Source organism: Fukomys damarensis, unplaced genomic scaffold, assembly GCF_012274545.1.
Source record: "Fukomys damarensis isolate Sample0158 unplaced genomic scaffold, DMR_v1.0_HiC HiC_scaffold_33, whole genome shotgun sequence".
Classification (NCBI taxonomy): Eukaryota; Metazoa; Chordata; class Mammalia; order Rodentia; family Bathyergidae; genus Fukomys; species Fukomys damarensis.
Window position 1 is genome coordinate 6,338,862 of NW_022900945.1, and position 18,267 is coordinate 6,357,128.

Genomic DNA, 18,267 nt, shown 5'->3' on the forward strand with positions numbered 1-18,267 from the left:
ACTTGTGATTTCTCTTTCATGTAGATTTCTAAGAGAATAGATAATGGAGAAGGAAGCGTTTGCCTTTTATGAGGTTTAGTTGTAGTCATGAGGTAATTGCTTTGTGATCATAGCTGAAGTGTGGTAGGTAGGGTTGGACAGATGATTGTTTTATTTTTGTGCTGGTGTAGGCTGATACTCTGGGGGAACTTTTCCTCCTGTTTCTCTGTTTTCTTACATTGCGGTTTAAGATCCTGAGCTCATTTTGAAGAGCTTCCATATCTAGTACCTCCACTGACTGTAGATACAGGAATTTGTCACATGATTCATTTTTAATATAATTTAAAGATTCTGAGAGCCTTGCTCTTGATTTAATAATGCAAAAAATTAATAAGCATCGGTTATACTCACCTGAACAAGTTCACTCTGTACTTGGGTACGTAAAACTTACTCGATTCTTTTGCTTCAGAATTAGGGAAGAGGTTTTAATCATTTCCCCCAGTGTTATTTATAGTATATATCCGTTATTTTTCAAAATAAAATGTCAGCTGGCGCTCCATTTTATTTTCAAGCTGTGACTACTTGCTCTTCTTGAGATTTTTCACACTGCACTTTGTTCCTTCACAAATAGGGCTTTAAATAATCTTTAGCCAGCCACCAGATGACTACAAATACAGTTAATGCTCCCTCGCGCGAATATTAACATTTTCCCAAGAAATGCAGTCTTGAGACCCTCACTGTGTCCTCATTATCCTTCCCAGCTGTGACTGAAAGCCCAAGGGTCCCACTTTCCCTGAGAGGTGCTCTGGACGCGTTTTCTGCTTCAGCCACACCCTGCCAGCACCAGGAACCTTTGCCTGACAAATTGTCTTCTCCACAGGCAGGCAGCCACATCCAGACTTTGATGGGTTCCCAGAGCCTTCAGCACCGCAGCCGGGAGCAGCAGCCATATGAGGGGAACATAAACAAAGTGACCATCCAGCAGTTCCAGTCACCATTGCCCATTCAGATCCCCTCCTCACAGGCCACACGGGGACCGCAGCCTGGACGGTGCTTAATTCAAACTAAAGGGCAACGGAGTATGGATGGATACCCAGAGCAGGTGAGAAGAAAGTAATGAATTCTGAGGCAATTTTTTTAAATCTTCCTTTCTTAATGTTTTCCAAGATACCTAAAACTGCCATCGTTTTGAATGAGATGAAACACTCTGTAGAAATGTCATCATTATTTTCTTTTTTTAATCATTATTTTCAATAGCAAAGGGCTGTTGCACATAGGAATTTAGAGTTGAAAAAGTACCCTTTCATATTAAGGAAAACATGATGGGTCAGATGATTTTTCAGGGACTGTCCTGTGCCGCCTCTCCCAGCTCCAATTTAGCTTTTCAGGGTCACAGACAGCTCCAGTGGAGCTGGTGAGGCTGACCCAGGCCTCTGGTGAGGCTGACAGCACAAAAGGTGAAATGTGTTTCCCTCTATTTGGGAGAAATAGAGCATTTTTAAAAATCCTAACTTCTGCTTGTTGAACAGTCCAGAGGTAAAGCTTTGCTGTGAAGAAAATTATAAAGAACAGTTTGATGAGGAAGGTTTCTGAAATGCTCCAAAAGCTACCGATAAATTTGCCGTGTAGCAAAAGTCTAGCTGCTCTTCTGACCTATCTAAGAGTAGGATTTGCTTTCCCATGGTAGAATCTGTTTTCCTCCCTTAGGACCAGAAAATGGAATGAGATCTTATCTCGTGAGTTTATATTAAGCTTAGAAAGGAAGACATTGAGATCTGAACATTCTCATAAAATGAGTCTCTTATTTTCTCCTTCAGATAACTAGGCAAAGCTCTCGCTGACTTCACTAACTTCTTAGTGTGGCTTACAAGGGTTTCATTTTATTATCGATTACTCCCATCTTTGTGTATCACCCCACGTCATAGTATTTTCTAAATATACCAGTCAATATTAACTTTATTCTCCAGTTTTTTCTTTATCTTGAGCCTCTTATCATTGGGATCCCAACTGCTTTAAACATTGCCTCTGTCTCTTAATAGCTGTCTTGCAACTGAAATTGTGTAATAATTATTCTCCAAATCTCATAATTTTTTCAAAATAATTCACTTGATCCAGGCCAAGGGTTGGATTTAATGTACAAAAAACCAGGCAGAAACCTTTAATCAGATAATGGTGTGAGGTTCATAATTCTGCAGAGACTGTAAGAAGTTAATAAAATCTTAAATTATGCTTTACCAAAAGCACACTGGGAGGTTTAAAAGTTACCCACTACCATTCATAGGATAACCTCAGCCCAGTTCTCTGATTCAGGTACTGTATTCCCTTTGGTAGCTACATGGGGTTTTTTGCCTCCCAGAATCAAGAAATTAAAAATCCACTGAGGTCATGCCCTGTTTTCATCTACTTCGAATTACAAGTTCTGCTTTAACAAGCAGTTGTTGGGAGTACCCTGTGCATAATTTGTATAAAATTTGACTGGTGAGACGTTTACATGAATTAAGCCTGAAACATCGTGATCCTTTCAGAGAATGTAGTCACGGTCGCTCTCAGGTGGGTTGCTGCATAGTGCTGTTCCATCAGCTGCCTTTCAAGCTGCGAGGGAAAAGTGTAGGCACACAGGGGCTGGGGACTTAGCTACAATTCCTTTTCCTTAGCTTTATCTGCCCTGATTTCAGGCTGAAACGTGTTAGAAGGCTGAGATTTAAAACTTTGGATGACTACAAAAAGCCCAAAGGTCTTGAAACAACAAGTCCTGGTTCCCGGTGTGCACCTCCCACCACTCAGGTGTAAATCTTGAGGCAGTTTGTTAAGACTTCCTTCACATTTGTCAGCTACTAGACACTAGGGAGGTGGCTCATTCTGGCCTCTTGCTGTGCACATCTCTTCCCAACTCTTCCCCAGGGAGGGTGACACAATGGGAAAGTTACATTGTGGAAATATTACAAATCAGGGTCTGTGCCCCTTCCCACCAGCTGTTACCATGCTCTGGCACACCACTTTCTGCTGCATGGTTTTCTCATCTTTTGCTTTTCCTAACCTCTCCACTTCTTCACTTAACCCTATATTCTTCAAGAAAGCAAATAGTAGGACTGGGTTTTAAAATGTGAAGTCCTAGTTTTGTGTCTGCTTTTACGAGACATGTGTCCTGGCTCAGTTATTAGCTCCTGAGGTTCTGCTTTTCTCCCTAAAATGAAAACATTGCCACCTGCAAACATCATTTTTAAAAGTATTCATGAGAGTCTGATGATACAGATTTACGCACACACAACACACACGCACACACGCACACACACACACACAGTGTAAGCCTGGAGATAAAAAATAGAAGAAACAGGAATATAGAATTTTGAAAAAATAAAATTTTTGGAAGGAACTTAATCGGTTCCGACCTCCTTAGTCAACATATGGGAGGGAAGAAAACAAAAACGTAAAAAGAGGCTCTGATTTTCATGTGAAACCCCACATAATCTCTTCACTATGGATGTTTTCAGTACCTTTCTTTCCTGCCCCCCCACCTTCCCCTTTGCAATATGCTAATTTTTGTCAGCTCTTCTGAACCCCGCCTGGTGCACAGAATCTGTCCAGGAGCTTTAAAAAAGCAGATGCCTTGGCCTCCTTCCCACACCAACTGATTTGCATCTGACCTGGGCAATGAGCATTTTTTAAACGTCCCAGTTGATTGTGTTATGTGGCCAAGGTTGAGAACCACTGCTTTAGATACTCAGTGGCTTTGCAGCTGAATGCTATATCGAGCATTTTTCTTTTTCTCCCCGCCACCCCACCGGGGATCAATGTAGGACCTTGTGCTTTTGAGTCAGGTGCGGCTCCACTGAGCCAAATCCCCAGCCCCTGAATGGAACATTTTTAAGGCAACCTTCCGCAATTATACAATCCAAAAAAGATGATATATCAGAACGTACAGGGCCAGTGCAGAAATGAGAAGGAAAAACAGCAGCCGGCTGCTTCAAACTCCAAAACCTTTTCGTGGATGAGCCAAGTTCCTTGATAATACGTATCAAAGTATCCAAAGATGAAGCAGTTTCTATTTTATGGACCGGGAAACTGAGACTAAGAGAAGTTGGGGTCTTGGCCGTGGCCAGTGGCGGCACAGGGCAGGAGCGGGGTGGGATTAGGGCCGGGCGCTCGGGTCTGCCACGTGATGGCCTGAGGCCAGCCGAGGAGAGGCGAGGGTGCAGCCACCTGGCCCCTGCGTCCTACCACGCACCGCGGTCGCTGTACGGAACCTGTGGCGCGCACTGAACATCTCCCTGTCAAACTATGAATTGCAAATTCACAAGTGTTGCCTTTTAAACTTAAAATCTATACCGTACCAACATGTGTTCGCTGCACGTACTAATGAGCGTCTGTGTGATACTGCAGTACGCATGTACAGGGTGGGCTGACCAGAGAGACTCTCTTTGCGTCCCCTCCGGTCTCCATTTCCCATCCTCTACTCTAGAAATCCCTGCTCTACATTCAGGTTGAGTGCAGCTTCGGGTTAACATCCACACGGGAGAGGAAACGTGGTATCTTCCTCCCCGTGTCTAACGTACTTCACGTAGCAAAATGGCTTCCACCTGCACCCATTCTTCCGCCAGATTTCATTCTTATTTAGGGGTAATATTCCTTTATATGAGTGAATAGTAATCAGAGATGCATATATGCAGCATATAGAGAGAGATATATATATGTCAGTATCTTTTTCTACTCGTCTGTTGGTTCCATATCTTAGCGGTTGTAAATAATGCCACAATAAACATGGGATACAGGTATCTCCTTGGTATCCTGATATCACTTCCTTTGAATGTACTGTATACCCTGAAATGGGGTTGCTGGATCACGTCAGAGACTGGTGTTTAGTTGGTTTTTTTAGGAACCTCCACACTATTCTCCATAATGTTGTACTAAATTAAATTCTCACCAGCATTGTTTTTTTTTCCTCTCTCTACATTTTCATCAGCATTTATTTTTCAATTTTTTGATAAGAGTCCTTCTAACTGGGGTGAGGTGATAACTTATTGTGATTTTGAAAAATCTGTAATTTAGCCGGGGATTTAGCTCAGTGGTGCTGCCGCCTGCCTTGCAAGCACCAGGACCTGAGTTCAATCCCTGACACCAAAAAAAAAAAAAAAAAAACTTGTAATTTAATAAAGCATGAGTTTTTCTTTTTATATCAACCAGCTTGCTGTAATTTTCTTCCTTTGTTTCCAGGAGATGAAAAACTCATGAGAATTTTTAGGCAGCTGGCCAGAGCATGTTATCTAAAAAGAATGTCTGAAATCGCTGTGCTTGGCCAACTGCTCAGATAGCCCTTGTATTACTGAGCGTTAAAGTGACTTCTTCCTGCAGCAGGGGCAGCTTAACCGCGGCCTGCCTGTGTCTGACCCCTTGAGTACTAGAGCCAGCCAGGGCCAGGCCGCGGCTTCCTTGAGTTTTCCACGCACGCTCTCCACGGATGACTCCCAGGCCCTGTGACTCACATCTCGCGCCCCAGCCCAGCCTCTCTCCTGCACTCCGGATGTTCCAAGTTCCAATCGGCTTCTTATTGACACCGCATCCTGGGCAGGAGCTGTCCCCACCCTTGCTTGCTCCCACCAAACCCACTTCTCTCCCAGATGCCCCATTTCATTCATTCTGCTCGCCCTGTTAGACCAAAGCTGCTTGATTTCCCTTTCTTGCCGCCCACGATGATGCAGAGCAATTCTAAGTGCATCTTGGACCTTCCCTCTCTATTCTATTCCACTACCAGTTTAGTTGGAATTGACCCTACTCCCTCATTGTTTCAAAATATGCTTAATTACTTTTCTTCCAGTTTATTTCCCTTCAACGACCGGATTCATAAGTCACAGTATGTCATTATTGTGCTTAAAATGCTCCAGTGGCTTCCAAATTTCTGGATAAATCATTAATCCTTATCATATGGCCCAGTGTCTTTCCAGCCCTGTGAGACCGTGTCAAAAAAGAAAGCAGGGTCTTCTACAGACTCTGGATTACGACCTGCAGGGCCTCCCTGTGACACGCCAACCCCTTTATCAGGAAACACCTCTGAAATAAGACGCGGTATTAAAGAAAGATCGACACGGATTAGAAGAATCTAGAAACTGAAATGAGGCGAGCATACTGTGAAAGACACAGTTGTACCAACACCAGACTGTTGCTTATGTTCTCAGCCAGAAATCTCCCTGCTAGTCAGGCTCTTAGGAGAAAATAGAAATGCTCATTCTCCTCTGCTAAGCTATTTGTCAGACCCTACATTTGACCTTCTGCTGGGATGCTGGTGTCCCCTGCTAATCCTCTTTCATTCGGGGCCGCTTCCAGGCTGGGAGGTCTTCTCTCCCCGTGTGTTTTACGGCCTCTCTGGGCTCAGCAGGCAGGTGGAACTCCTTTTCAGGGAGATGAATACTGTCCTTGACATGCTTTATGAGACTGGAGGGTCATCCACAGCCTGTTAGCCATACCTCAGCATGCCGGGGAGTATTCTAGCTTAGGATCAGAATTTATGTTTGTTTGTCTCATTTATAAAACCATGGTGTCATATTTATTATTTCTGTTATTAAAGAATATATTGACATAGTTATTCAAATCCTGGGCACATATGCGGTTTCTTTTTCCTTAGATTTTTTCAGTGCCTTCCAGATTTACAATAATATAAAATAGATATAGTCACATCTGTGAAAGAGAATAACTGGATCTTACTCTTGGCAATTCTATGTGTAAATGAAATCTGTTGTATTTATTTCCCTTTCCGTTTTTATAGTGGCTTACGGAAAGCCCAAAGTGCACATACCTTCTACATGTTACAGAATGAGGAATACTCATTTTGGAAAGATAGAGCCAAATTCTATGCAATTTATTTAGAAATGCATACACAAAAGAAAACCACAGAAGAAAAATGATATCGGTAAAGATTTCTTCTCATTTTCCAATTAACAAATGATAACAAAAGGTCAACTGATATATTGAACAAAGCTAAAATGCTCCTTCTACCCCATCAAGCTGTTGGATTTTCATACCCATAGACTGTGAGCTATATAAATACAATCTGTTATAAACTGTGGCTTCTGCTACCTTAGGAAAACTAGTTTTCACAAATTAGCTCATGTGAAGGAAAAGATGTAATCCAGTGTATCTTTAAAATAAAAATATGGACAGTATTTTGGTCATTGCGTTAACCCATAATTTGCAAACTGCTCATGAATGAGCCTACTATAAAAATTACATTCATGAACAGTATATTCTTCCTTTGTTGTAAGTGAACTATGTCATAGTTAAAGATTATTTTTTATTGTGATGAAATACAACAGTGAATTTAGAACGGTCCCATTAAGCAGAAAAATCTGATTGATCACATCCCAGTGACTCACAGTGTTTACTACTTGAGCCAGGAATAAGACTCAGGTTAACTTTGGAATATCTAAGAGTCAGAGATTAGCAGCACCTTGAAAATAAAAACAGGCTTTCAGACACCTGGGGTCACCCTGTCCCACCTCAGCACAGAGCCAGTGTTTTTGTCACAGCTCAGAATCACTGAGACCAAGTCTTAGGTTTTTATAGTTTCTCTTCCTCATCCCTGGAACTGACTTGCCTTCTTGGCCTGGGCTCGGTATCAACTTAAGAGTTGCTGTCATTTGTACCCTGCTGCTAACGCCATCGTCCCCTGCTGTGCTTGTAAAACACCAGCTCTTGTGTCTAAGAGCTGAATTGAATGGTGATTTGGGGTAAGGGCGAGGTAATACAACCCAGACCATCAGGACACTACTCCTTGGTTACCACTCACTGCCACAGACAGAGTCTCCACTTTGTTCACCTGTTTCTCTGAGCTCTTTGTGATGTTCAATTTTTTCTAAGGCTCCTAAGTCCTGGCCCAGGACCTGCTGTCAAACACTGCTCACCAAACAATTCGTTCTTAGTTTCTCCCTCATTCCAGCGGTGGCCTTCTCAAGCTAAACACTGCATACTATGATCTTTTACCAAGAGGATCAGTTGTTCTACCCTACCAGAAGGCAGAAGTGTTTTACTTAAACAGCCCTATTTTCTCTCTGCATTTGGGCGCTTTCTTACACTGAGTCCGCCATCCTTTCATATTAGTCTGAATGCATGTGCCTTTACTGTAGATAACACGTCATCTCTTAAGTGTTCCTAAGACTGGATTTCGGAACCTGCTAATCAAATTCAGTCCTGCAGATGGTCACCAACAAGCACTTGCCAGTGTTTGCTTGCTCGGGGAATTTCACAACGAGCATTTTGTTAGAGTTTATCCTGTTTTCATGTACTAGGTCAACATATGCTTATCTATATGATATGTGACTCTTTTCTACGGGGATGAAGTTATTTGAAAATATTTCCTTTTGATAGCTCTTTGATTACTTTTAAAATATCTCTTTTGCATAGTTTTGTGTGAGAATAGAAAAGAACCCTGGCCTTGGATTTAGCATCAGTGGCGGAATTAGTGGACAAGGGAATCCATTCAAACCTTCTGACAAGGTAAGAAATGAATTTCTTCTTGGCAACTTTAATTTAAAAAAAAATTCTGTCCTCGCTGTGATAGTAAAGGTCAGGAAAATCTCTGCATCACAAAAATAAATAAGTAAATGTGAGAAAGCAGTTTTCTGTTTCTATGGTGCTGTAATGAGCTAGCTAACTATGATGCCAATTAAAACATTTTTCAGTTTGGGAAAGACAAATCCTCTATAGTGCTTGACAAATACTAAGAAGAAAAAAACATATATTTAAGCATTCTATTTGAAAGGAAAAGGAGTGTTCTGGCTTTTTTAGTGATCTGTTTGTCTCTTTCATGCTTATATATATTTGTATAGAAAGGGAATTTCTAACAAGCTGCTTCCCAAGGTTTACCTGTAAATCACTTATTTATTATTGAGAAGAACGTTTTCTTCACAGTAACAAGTTGCTCCCTAGTGATTCGGCGGCAGGCTGACCCCTGACTGACAGCTCAGTAGGCTTGTAAGGAATTTCATTAATAGAACTGTGGAACTGTAAAAGCCCTGAAAACAACTCCTTTGTGGGAAATCAGAGGTAGCATTAGCAGGAGAACCAGGTATTTCTCCCATGCCCATCCCTGCTTGTCAGGCACGGGATAAAGGACCCAACCCTAACCTCAGCCATTGCCGGGACGTCCGACATGTGACACGTTCTCGGTGCAGCCTGCTGAGTCCCGGTGGTGAGCATCTAACTTTTAAAATTAAAAAAACAAAGTACAGAAATTTTTGTGACCTGCCCTGCTACCAACAGTGTTTTCCTCAGATTGAAATCAATTCTTCGTTATAATGCAGTGATAATTGAAATGATCTACTTTTGACCTCATCGAATTTCATTACTCTATTAAGTGACACCCTAAAACTTTGAGGTGAAGAAGAGGCCTGGGGGTCCATTTTCACAAAACCTCCATGGGCTCTCAACTTACCTTTGAATCACAACTTGGTCCTGACTCTTTCGACTCCTCACTATCCTAAAAAAACCCACAGGTCAAATTCTAGTTATGACACCCGACTCTGGAAAAAAAAATTGGAGAATTCTGAAGCCTGTAATAAAAATATTCATCCCATATTTTCCTAAACTCCCTGCTGGTCATCTTGTTTCTTACACTTGACCTGCTCTTCCTCCTTCACCTTTCCAAGAAGGACAGAAGAGGTTGGACCAAAAAGAGGACCTGTTCACACTGTTACGTAGAAAGGAGAGGGCTGGAGATGAATCTCCAGGGACGGCGGTGGTTATTATTTAGAAACAGAGCCCAGAGCACTACTGATACATAAACACTGTACCTGGGGCCGGCCTACGTAATGACCGTTAGACTAGGAGAAGGTCAGCTTGGAGCATCTACAGCCATTGCCCCCCCTCCATTTGAATGGTGTTGATAATAACCACTGATGGAGAAGAATTCAAATATTCTGTGGGGTTTGAACCCAGGGCCTCCCTACTGAACTACATCCTCACCCCTTTACACTCTTGGTTCATTTTTTGAGACAGGGTTTCACTAAGTCCTTAAATTGCCCAGGCTGGACTCAGATTTGTGACCCTCCCGCCTCAGCCTCCCATTGAGTGAGCTGGGACTACAGGTGTGCACCACCACGCCCGGCCCATAGTGATACCTTTTTAAAACCTCAAATCATTTTGCCTTATTCAACTTGATCCCTCTTTGGGGGATCTGATTTTACAAACCATCCATAAATTTTCAAGGAAAAGTTAATAAAAATGATCATTCTTAAGGTAGTTGAAATTCAGAGGGTATGTTTTTCTTTCTTTTCTCACCAGCATATAAATCTTTTCAGTGTATTTTTGGAAGATATAGGGTGATATTTTTAAATTAAGGATGACTAGATTGCTAAGTAGGGAAGATGTAAGAATACTGTTGCATTTCTATTTTTTTATTTTTATTAGTATGTTTACAGTACATAATAATTGCATTCATAGTGAAAGTTGGTACACATATATAATACATCTTAATTCTGTTTCCTCTTCTCTTCTGTTTCCCTCCCTTCATTTCTTTGTTTGTTTGGTTGGTTGGTTTTGGTTTTGGTACCAGGATGGAACTCTGGACCTTGTGCTTGTGAGGCAGGCAGAGGAACTCTCCCTTCATTTCTTGTTCCCCTTCCCCTCTGCAAAGATCTGTCTCCCTGTTTCCTATGACCGGTCTTTTATTTTTCTCTTTCAATTATTAATATTTTGGATTTCTTATATAAGAGAAACCTTGTGATATTTAAACTGATGCGTCTATTGCAGGAAACTAAATCTCAGGCATTCGAATCATTGTCTGAAATTCTTCCACTGTGATGAATATGAACAATTTCTAACTATTGCTTTAATTTCTCATTTGTAACATTTTGATGAGTCTAGTGAGACTGAATGATCTCTGATCTTATAATTTGCTCTTTCGGTTAAATGTAACAGACATCTAGCTTGAAAAATGTGTCTATTGAAAGATTTTCCCTCAGAAGCCCTTTTCTTTGGCTGATTATTCTAAAGCACTTCACAATGTGAAAAGTGAATCTCTATTACTGTAAAATTGATGAGAGTCACCACAATTTCAAAATCTATGGAAGAATTACAGTACTGCTCAACTCATGGACCACTTTTACAGCGTGCCAAGCATATGGTAGATATTTGGTAACGGTATTCAGAGGCTCTGAAGACTTCAGCCCTGAGAGTTTACACCAAAATTTAGTCAACTCACAAGGAAAGAAATTAATCTCTTAGAAGTCCAGTTACATTCCTTTAGCCCTAGTGCATCAATCTTATAGTGGTTACATAAACTTTAGAGTAGAACCCAGTGCATGTAGCTACCCCAGAACACCAAACAGTAACAAAATGAAAATTAGTAAAATACTCCTTTTTCTTTGAAGACAGATTGTAGTTTTCATGAGTTGACTAATTCATAGCTGGAGGTGAGAAGAACCAAATTAAACAGCTTAAATTGAACAGATTCTACCTGAGTCTGAGATAGAAGCTCTACAAAGAGTCAAGTCATGCAAAAGTATAAAGTAGAAGACAACACACACTGTCTTCCAAGGAACAAATCCTGGGTCAGCACTCTTCTCAGAAGCACGCTCTGCCATCTCACTTAGTGGTCCTAAGTGTTTCCGTGCTTTGCCACTCAAAACCTTAAGCATCCAAGAACATCGGAATGTCTTAGCGGCATGGAGGACTGCCTGCGTTAAAGCACCTGATGAATTTGCTCTGTTCTCTTCATCATGCTGATGGGAGCCACTGTTTCAGCCAGATGTCAGAGAGCAGTGAGAAAATCAGTCCACGCTGATGACAGCCGGCCGGCGAAGGCCTCAAATTGTCATCTAAAAGGCTGAGCTGAGGCTGCAGCAAGGGGAGCCATACTGCTCAGTCTGGTAAAAGGATCCAAAATCTTGTCTGCCACAGATCATCTGGACGGCCTTGGGCAAGTGATGTGTCAGTATGAGATTGACGCTCTGGGTCAATATGCAGTCCATGCAGCAAAGCACTGGAACAGCCCAAAACTTAACTGAGGCTTCAGGGAGGATTCAGGATTAAGCCCCATCTAGCAAATTGTTACCCAAGACGCTCGTACTTTCAGATGACTCCTCTCTCCAGGACCCAAGGTAGTCCTCATCCTCGCATTAAAACAACACAGCACAGTGAGCCCTCCTCATTGTCTGAAAAGACCAACTCACTCAGCCTGGAGCTCATCGCCAACTGTAAACTGTCTTTCCATACTTGGAAAGAGAAAGCACAACACTGCATAGAAATGGCCCTGAAGAATGCTTGCCTGGGCCCTCTCAAGATCGTGGATCAAAGCCATGATCTAGTTTATTACAGTGGAGAAATATTGCTGTCAGTGTGGCAAGACGCTGTAGAGAGCGAAAGAATTTGTGCCCATACATTGATAATCAAGCAATAAAAATAATAGCCTCTTTTTTATTATCTCCAATGTTCTGGGCACCGCATTAGGCTCTTTTATATGTGTGAACTTTTGTCATCTTCATAGCAACTTCTGTTAGTTGAGAAGTATTATTTTTCTCCATTTTACTAAGTCCCACAGGGGTTAATTAATTTGCCCAAGGTCGTTTGGCTGATCTGTGGCAAACAGGATTTGAAACCAAATCGATCTGACTCCAAACCCTTTTCTTTTAATAAGCACTGTCGTGCGTGCCTCTATCCACAATGCCCCTTAGCGGAAGAGCCACGTGACAATTCCGTGCCCTGTCGAGCAGAGACTGATGTGATATTCTAATACTGAAAGTATTGTAGGGCTCTCTCATTAGTCACAGGCTCCAGATTTGCTTCCACGAGCCCTTGCACGTCCTCACTTATTTTCTATTGAACCTCGATAATTAGAAGCCTGCTTTACAGAGCAGATTGCTAAGCAGTTATGCAACGGATGGACCGATGTATCGTGCAGGAGTGATTCTGCCCATGGCACAGGCTGCAGTATCCTCCGTACTGAAACACTCATAACGTCACGATGTATGGCTTTCAAACTCAAGGAATTTACTGGTATCGTTTCCACAGGCTGCTGTTAAAAAGGAAAAACAAACTAGATTAATAGATGACTGATACCACGCTGTTGCAGTGTTTCGTAAAGCGACCCGGGACTCTGCCAGTGAGAGAAGTTTTAATTCAGAGCTCTCGTTCAGGGGCTGATATCTTCCCTTGCTCCATCTGAGGAAAGAAGAACTAAGTGCCTAGATTTTAACGCCATTAAAGAAGACTCGTAGCTCTTTGCCCCATATACTACAAAAGTATTAGCCTTACAAATTCCCGTAAATAACTACCCAGTCACAGGGTCACAGTGAAAGTTATTATGGATCCTTCCTCCCCTCACAGGACTTGAGAGGGGAAATGTATATACTGCGGCCTGGGCCTAAAAATACCTCATTCTCCAGAATTTGTCATGAACACCGAAGCTCAGTGGATCCAGAGAGCTCACCCATAATTCCACCAGGCTGGGCATTCTGGATGTTGCTACAGAGATGATAGGAGAAACATCTGTGGTCCTTTTCAAATGTTTTAATTCGCCTGTGGCACAGGCAAAATTCCGAGTCACAGAATGAGGAGCGGAAGTATGGAAAATATCATCAGCACACTCGAAATCAATACGCTGCAGTTTCGTAATTATTATAACTCATTTACCCTGGGTGTAAATTATCGCCTCCAATCTCCAAATGACCTTAAAGTCCTCATTTCACCTTCTGCCCTGAGGATAAACTAGAACTTTTTTCCCTTTGGGTGGAAATGGGCACTGCAGCAAATATGTTTTTATGTGATTAATATTAAAAGAGAAGGATGGTTCGAAATGCAGAAACAAAGCATTTATTTGACAGCTTTACCCAGGGTCACCGAGGCACAGCACATACATGGTGAAGTGCACATAAATTATTTTATAATACAATGGATGACTTCGGCTGCATCTCAGCCACATTGCAGTTTGAGGTTTAGGGTACCACTTAGTCATTTGAGTACATTAAAACTGTCCTTTGTTCTTGAGTACCCATTCATTCTTTATGACACTGTCAACTTATCTACACAAAGAAAAAAATTTCAGAAAATATGAAGCTTGAGAGTATAAGATCCCAATGATGAATGTAACTGTACTGTATACTTAAAAAGTAACAATAAACTCAATAAGATTTAAAAGAAAGAAAATAGAGAGCTTGACCTCCCCCCAACACACACACACACACACACACACACACACACACACACACACACAAAGGAAAGAAAGAGCACATTGATTTCAGCCTATGAAAGCAAATCAAATATCATTCACCACAGGCTTGGTTGTATAGGGAAATATTAAGACATACATGTAAAAATAATAAGGTGATTAAGAAGTGCTATTTTAAATACGAACATTGATTGTAACATACAAATTCAAAGGATACCCAAAAAGTCATTAGAATTGAGAATGGCATTACTGTGTCATATTTTGTAATCATCAGTAAACATTTTTTAATACAATTCAAGCCCAAGTAGACAACCAGCTATATTAGTTGCTAGAGCTGTTTGCTATATGTGTTCTCTCTTCTGCTTCTCTTCAGTTATTTAGCCTGAAATAAAATAAGCAAAAGAGAAGATGGGTGGGAAAAGATTGAAAAGATTCTGTTTTCAAGTTTGTTTCTGTTCCTTTGCAATCAAAATATGAAAGCACTGTAAGTTAGTTCATAAACAATGTCCAGAATCACTTCTCAGCCTTTTGGCTAAGATCAGGTATAATGTCCTGTATAATTACTAAAAACTTGACAGGCCCACCCCCAATGAAAGTCAGTTCTTGAAAGTTAATTAGATCTTTGGGCAGTGCAAGAAATCTTTGAACTTTCTGTTCACAAACTGAAGGTTTTAAGTATATTTCAAGGATCTCAACATAGTTCTAGTTTCTTGTTTGAAAAAGTTATAAAAATTGGAATTCATGGCAATGTTATGAAGCCAAATTAGTAGAACTAAATAAAGCAAAGAAATGAATGGCCATGCCAGCCAGATCTCTGCTGACAGCACTCCTGCTTAGCTTTTTTTATCCAAATAACATTTGAGACAGATAAAATATCAATGCCATCCACTTTTCTCCAGGCAACTCCCAAAGTAGTTTGATGCTAGGGGCACACAGAGAGAGGGAGAGAACATCTTCTCACTTGATCCTGCCTTCCAAAGAATTGTTAATAAATAAAACATACCAGGCTGGGGATTTAGCTCAGCGGTTCGGTGGCCTGCCTTGCAAGCGCAAGGACCCGAGTTCAATCCTGGTACCACAAAAAAAAAATCATCTAGGTACCAAAAAAAAAAAATCATCTGTGTCACCGCCAGGCAAGAAGATCCTGTAGAGCTTTAATCTTTATAGTTTGTCTCAAGTCAGTTTTCCTAGATGAAAAGCCTGATGTGGGGACTTCTGTCCCTACAATTATTTATTGAGGAATATCATTCTCAGATGAAATCTGTGAGGGGTGAGGGAACAGGAGAAGGAACTGTGAAAATATGTGCACCTGGTGAAAGGCTGAGTTCCCAGGTTGCCCGCAGCAGCCTGAACACAAACCCCTCGTTTCCTATCCAGGAGGCTTGGGTGCAGGGTGCGGTGTGTGCCAGCCATGCTGTGCCCAGCACCTGCAGCGTGGGGTCGCTAGAACAAGCAGGACCCTGAGCAGATGGCGGAGTGTGTCCCTACAGCCCTGGCTTCCTTTCATCTTTCAAACTAAAAAGACTCCTTCGGTGCCAGAGATTCTGATACGTTCCCACCCACCGTTCTAGAGTCCCAGGGCTTTCACCGAAGTGTGTCCATCCAACACCAGATGCCTGGGTTTGCACTCTGAAACTGGCTGTGTCAGTTTCTTTTTTTTTTTTTTCTTTTGTTCTTCTTCTCTTCTTTTTTCTTTCTTTTCCTTTTTTTTTCAGTGAGACTCATTGAAATACACCTTTTACACCCTTGTAATTTTTCTTAGTAAATGTTTGTTTTCTTTTTGAAAAAGACTGCTATATCTGACAGAGCTCCAGTCCCTCTAAAAGTAAGTGATCCCTAATTGAACCACATTTGTGTCCTTCAGAGCAGATTGTAGAGCGAATTTTGATAGGAAGAAGCAAGACAGTTGAGATGAACATTCTGAGAGAGAGGGAAAAACTTGGCTAACAACAGCTAATTGTAAAGGTCAGAGGGATCTGTGAGAAGTGAAAAAGAAATTGTGCCTCACTTTTCTTGTGTCATTTTTCTTCTTTGGGTGGATAAAGAAGAAAGGAGAATTTTAAAGAGTTTTCTCTGTGTCCTGTAAGTTCAGCTCAAGCCCTCCTGAGATGAGTTGGAGGAGAGATACAAATAGATGTGAATAGATTTCTAGGAAAGAAGTCTCCAGGTTAACCAGCGATCCTGAGCTGTGCTGGAGAGTTAGACCAGTGGATCAAAACAGAGTGAGTTATTTCTAAATTATATTTATAAACGTCCTATATGTGTATAAAATTTAAAAATAAATCCGGAATTAGATTAAAAAGTAATAATAGTTGGGCCGGGGATTTAGCTCAGTGGTTCGGTGGCCTGCCTTGCAAGTGCAAGGACCTGAGTTCAATCCCCAGTACCAAAAAATAAAATTAAATAAATAAATAAATAAATAGAAAGTCATAATAGTTTAAGATTACCCAATAAGGTATCGACTTACATATAAACATATATTTAATTGCCTATTATCTCTACAGTCCATTTAGTGTAGTTATACATACTCTTAGTAACTAATTCCTTACTCCTAGAGCATAAAACTTCTGTACTTTAAGCCTTACAGATTGAAGCCCATCATCCCGCAAAAATCACATCCCCATAATAAGGGGCTATTATTAACCCTAAGAATATTCTTTAATAGGAAATAAATAGCCTTTTTATTGTTGGACTAAATATTACAGTGATTAAAGAAAAATCATTTCTTCGTTTTTATCTGTTTGCCTGTTTATTTATATATACTGTCTCTCTGTAGACAGGAAGAAAGGAAACATTATATGTTCCCTTGATCCCTACTGGTCAGAATGTTTCTGCCTGGTCTCAGAATGACTAATTTATTAGACTAAACCAGTCTTGGGAAAGTACTTCTTCCTTTAGTACGAGACAGACCCAGTGGCCAAGTGTGGTGGTGCACACCTGTAACCCCAGCACTCGGGAGGTTGAGGCAGGAGGTTCCCTATGAGTTTGAGGCCAGTCTGAAATGCATAGTGAGACCCTGTCTTAAAAAAAAAAAAAAAAAAAAAAAAGATCCATGGTGGTTTTCTATGAATTGTACACACGAGTAACGGTAGCTTCAATTTCCTGAATGTTTCCATAAAACCAGAGTGGTGAAAGGAGCACAGAAAGACCAAGGAACCGGGCAGTCCGGATTCGGTCACTACTCGTGATGACATTATCCTCCTGTAGTGTGACTCTCCCACAACAAAGGATGAAGTTGAGGCATTGCTAGGTAAATGGATGCACTTCGAGGCCATACTCTTAAGTAAAATACATTGGACACACGTGTTAAATGTCACATTGTTTCTCTGGTGTGAGAAACCAAAAGTGTAAATAAGGGTCAAAATGTGTAATAGATATCGGGAAACAGGAAGAAAATGTTCGAGTGGAAAGGGGAACAAGGGAAGGGAGGGTGCAAAGGAGGGAGAATAGAGGGAAAACATGAAAAGGAAGCTTTTGTAAATAAGGAGGCCAAGACGGGTTAAAGAGAGGGGAGGGAATGGGTAAAAAGAAGCACAAGATATATCAGATACAGGTGAAATTCCCTAGGATGGACGTGATCAAAGTGTATATCTAAATTGTACCAATAAAATTAATTTTTTTGAAAAGACAGTCAAACAGTATCTCCATCCTAACATTTCCTCTTCCTCTCCCCATTTTCTTAAGCTCAGATTAAATGTTGAAAGAAAAGAAAAAAAAAGAAATTGTTCTCCTTTAAACACATTCCCAGTCCCAGACGTGTGAACTACACTGTCCTTTTTTCCTTTAACCTGTGCGTTTAATATATAAGTAATATTGTTACTGTACAATAATATAGAAATGTAAAGACTAAAAAAAATTTTTTTAAATTGCTCTTCACTCCCACCCACACTGCCACTGTGTGTCCGGGTCTAAGAGTCACTTTGTCATGGGCACAGCTAAGTCACAACTTGTGCCAGGGGGCTTTTGGCACTAGAAGCTTTTGACTGCCTGAGCTCACTGCCACCTCTAGGAAATACTTCTAGAAGGCTCTGGCTACACCACAAGGTGTATCCATTAGATAAAACAATATTAAACCTATAAAAACTATAGCTCTGCTAAATAGAGCTTACAGCAAAACACTTTCTCATTTCCAAATC

The 18,267-nt window shown here is 41.0% G+C and overlaps 1 protein-coding gene across 7 annotated transcripts in view; it reads left to right on the forward strand.

The window, feature by feature from the left end:
- Positions 1-18,267, forward strand: part of Lrrc7 (leucine rich repeat containing 7) — a 463,114-nt gene that overhangs the window by 414,226 nt on the left and 30,621 nt on the right. For all 7 annotated transcript variants that reach the window (XM_010605114.3, XM_033758262.1, XM_033758263.1 and 4 more), the window contains 2 exons: positions 860-1,081; positions 8,371-8,463. In XM_010605114.3, the coding sequence (XP_010603416.2) occupies positions 860-1,081; positions 8,371-8,463 (315 nt within the window). The remainder of the gene's footprint in view (positions 1-859; positions 1,082-8,370; positions 8,464-18,267) is intronic.